This window comes from Crocodylus porosus, unplaced genomic scaffold, assembly GCF_001723895.1.
Source record: "Crocodylus porosus isolate Cpor-Errol unplaced genomic scaffold, CroPor_comp1, whole genome shotgun sequence".
NCBI lineage: Eukaryota > Metazoa > Chordata > Crocodylia > Crocodylidae > Crocodylus > Crocodylus porosus.
In genome coordinates, this window is record NW_017728906.1 from 61,367,869 (window position 1) to 61,370,557 (window position 2,689).

At 54.3% G+C, this 2,689-nt stretch overlaps 1 protein-coding gene across 3 annotated transcripts in view; it reads left to right on the forward strand.

Moving 5' to 3' along the window:
- Nucleotides 1-1,039: 1,039 nt before the first annotated feature.
- The window catches only part of RPS6KA3 (ribosomal protein S6 kinase A3), a 103,064-nt gene continuing 101,414 nt past the window's right edge, over nt 1,040-2,689 (forward strand). For 2 of the 3 annotated variants that reach the window (XM_019529187.1, XM_019529188.1), the window contains exon 1: nt 1,082-1,312. In XM_019529187.1, coding sequence (XP_019384732.1) covers nt 1,241-1,312 — 72 coding nt within the window. In that variant the 5' untranslated portion in view covers nt 1,082-1,240. Of the gene's footprint in view, nt 1,062-1,081; nt 1,313-2,689 lie in introns of those variants that run through there. The other variant, XM_019529189.1, reaches the window with a different exon arrangement.

The window sequence follows — 2,689 nt, forward strand, 5'->3', positions numbered from 1 at the left end:
GATGGACTTACTTTATAGACGTGCCTTTTCCAGAAAAGAAGAGGACCCACACAAGGAATTAACCAGGAAGAGGTACTTCACTTTAAACCCATGCCCTCCCTTCCTTAGTCCCAGTAAGCTTCACTGTGCAGAGGAGCCATTAGCTTTGCTGAGGAAATCTTGTCAAGGTAAGAACCAGTCACCCAGAAGCAACACAAGGAGATCTGACTGACTTGCTCCCTGCAAAGGCTGACCAAAAACATCCACTCCCCACAATGAGGGCAGGCAGAGAAGTTCACAGCTGACCTGGACCTCTAGCTGTGTCCCTTATGGATCCGGCTACTCCACCCGGTTGTGGGCCCGCATCAGCAAGTTGGGCTACAGAGAAAGAAACACAATCAGGAAATGGAAATATTTCTAGTGCTCTGTTTGGACAAGGCAAGGCTGTTTGTCTCTGCCCCCCCTACCTACATGCCTCTAAGTGTAGGCTTAAGCTGTGCTAATGCTGGGGTTTTCATGATTTTCTCTCTGAAAGGGTGGTGTTAGAGGGGTATCATGGTAGCTTCAGAGGGGTGTCACGGTAGCCTAAGGGTCATGTCAGAGGGTTATCATGGTAGTGTCAGGGTGGTGTCATGGTAGTATCATGGTAGCGTTAGAGGGGTATCATGGTAGTATAAGGGGGGGTGTTGGAGGGGTGCCAGAGAGGTGTCACAGTAGCCTAAGGGTAGTGGCAGCTCTGATTGTCCAGAAATGACCTGAGAGACAAGGACGTCCAGCAGGCTGCCTGTCCTTGGCCCAACCGGGCTGACTAGCAGCAACAACCACCGGCCGGCTTTAAGGACCGTCCCCGGCTGAGCGGGGCGGAGAGGAGGACACTCGGACCCTGCGTTCACTGTATGTGTACCACCAGCAGCGCCTCCCCCCGCCCACGCCGGAACAGAACTCCCCCGCCCCCCTGTGCCCACCACTGACTCCGCCCCCCGCTACCTGCCGGCGCCGCGGATTGGCCGCTACAGCCCCGCCCTGCTGCTGACGTGAACCGCCTCGTTTTGACGGGCAGGTATGGCCCGGGCGCCATGTTGGTGAGCGGGAGCGGGAGCGGAAGCGGCGTGGGGGGAGGGCGGCTCCGCCTGGTAGGAGCGGGACACGGCGGCAGCAGTGAGAGCCGTAGCCGGGGCAGCCCGCGGTCTTGCCCGGTCCTCTCCTGCCGTGTCCTCGCGCTCGGCCGGTTGGGAGCCGGGACGCGCGGGCAGGCGGGAAGATGCCGCTGGCGCAGCTGGCGGACCCCTGGCAGAAGATGGCTGTGGAGAGCGCGGCCGAGAGCGGAGCCGAGGTACCGTCGTTCTCCCCCCCCCCCCCGTGCCCTTGTGTGTCCCGCTCCCCTCCTCTCTTTCTTGCTCCTGCGCCTGCACTTCCCGATGGGCCCCCGCGCCGGACGAGGGGAGCGCCCGTTGCCGGCAGCCCATGGGGAGCGGGGCCGCGCGGACTTGGTAGCGTGAAGCCGCGGGGTTGGGGCTTGAGCCGGAGCCGGGCGACGCTGGAGGTGCCCCTGCTCTGCCTCGCGCCCAGACTTGGCGGCGCTCCAAGTCCTTCCGGCTCGGGAGGCTGGGGAGAGGTTTCTCCCCCGGCTTGCCGCTGTCCTTGGGTTACTTCAGAGGAGACGGCTTCGTTGGGCGGCAGGCGAATCTGCTGTTCCCGTCTCTCAAGCCTAGTTTAAAGTACCTGTCTGTCACACTCTTGGGGTGTTTTGTCCCCGCAGGGAGTGGGGTAAAATTTTTCGGCTGAAAGGTAACTGCTGAGAGTGCTGGGGAACCTGCTCTTTGTGTCTGGTGCATAAGACATATGAGTTAGTGTTGGTGAAGAGTCATTTTAATCTCCCTCATGTAGGGTGGTCCCTTTGACCGGAAACTAGTTTGCCTCTAGCGCGTGCGTGTGTGTGTGTGTGAAATTTGTGGGCAACTTTTAGAAATGCACCTTACAAAAGGATACATGTGTGTATGTATAATAAAACTTTTACAGAAAGTTGTTCTACATATTACACGTTTGTGTGTGTCGATATATATGCGTATAAAATCAGAGTTCTGAAGGCCAGTGGGACTATACTGATTTGCAACAATGGAGAAGATTTAGTATACCAAATTTATTTCTAGTATTCCATCTTTTAAAATTGTTACCCCAGAATTCCATATTATATTAATTGCCAAGACCTGTATGTACATATGTACGTGTGTATATGTACAAATGTATCCTTTTATAAGAGTTTTGTTTCTACAACTTGCCCACCGTCAATCCTAAATTCAATGTATGCTGTTTTTAAAGAATTGACGTTCTTCTCTTTTAATAGAAAAAGCCTGTAACAATTCCTTGAATTCCTGCTGTTTCTTGATTGATCGACTGATTCCCCCCCCACCTCCCCCCAATGCTTGGGTTAATCAAGGACCTCAACCAGTGACCTAAATACTTACCCTGTATTTTAAGTTCCCACAAAGTAACCTTTATCAGTGGCGCTGTGCACTCCTAATTGCAGCATCAGAGCCATGGTCAAGCTCCTATGTGAAAAATGTAAGAAGTGCCATACTAGGCCACTAGCCTGTCTCAAACACTGGCAATAGCTGATGCCTTAGAGCAGTAGTTGTGAACCCCGGGTGCCACAGGAAGCGTAGGAAAATAAGCAGGTAAGGGCAGGCTGAGGCCCTCCCTGCGTGACTGT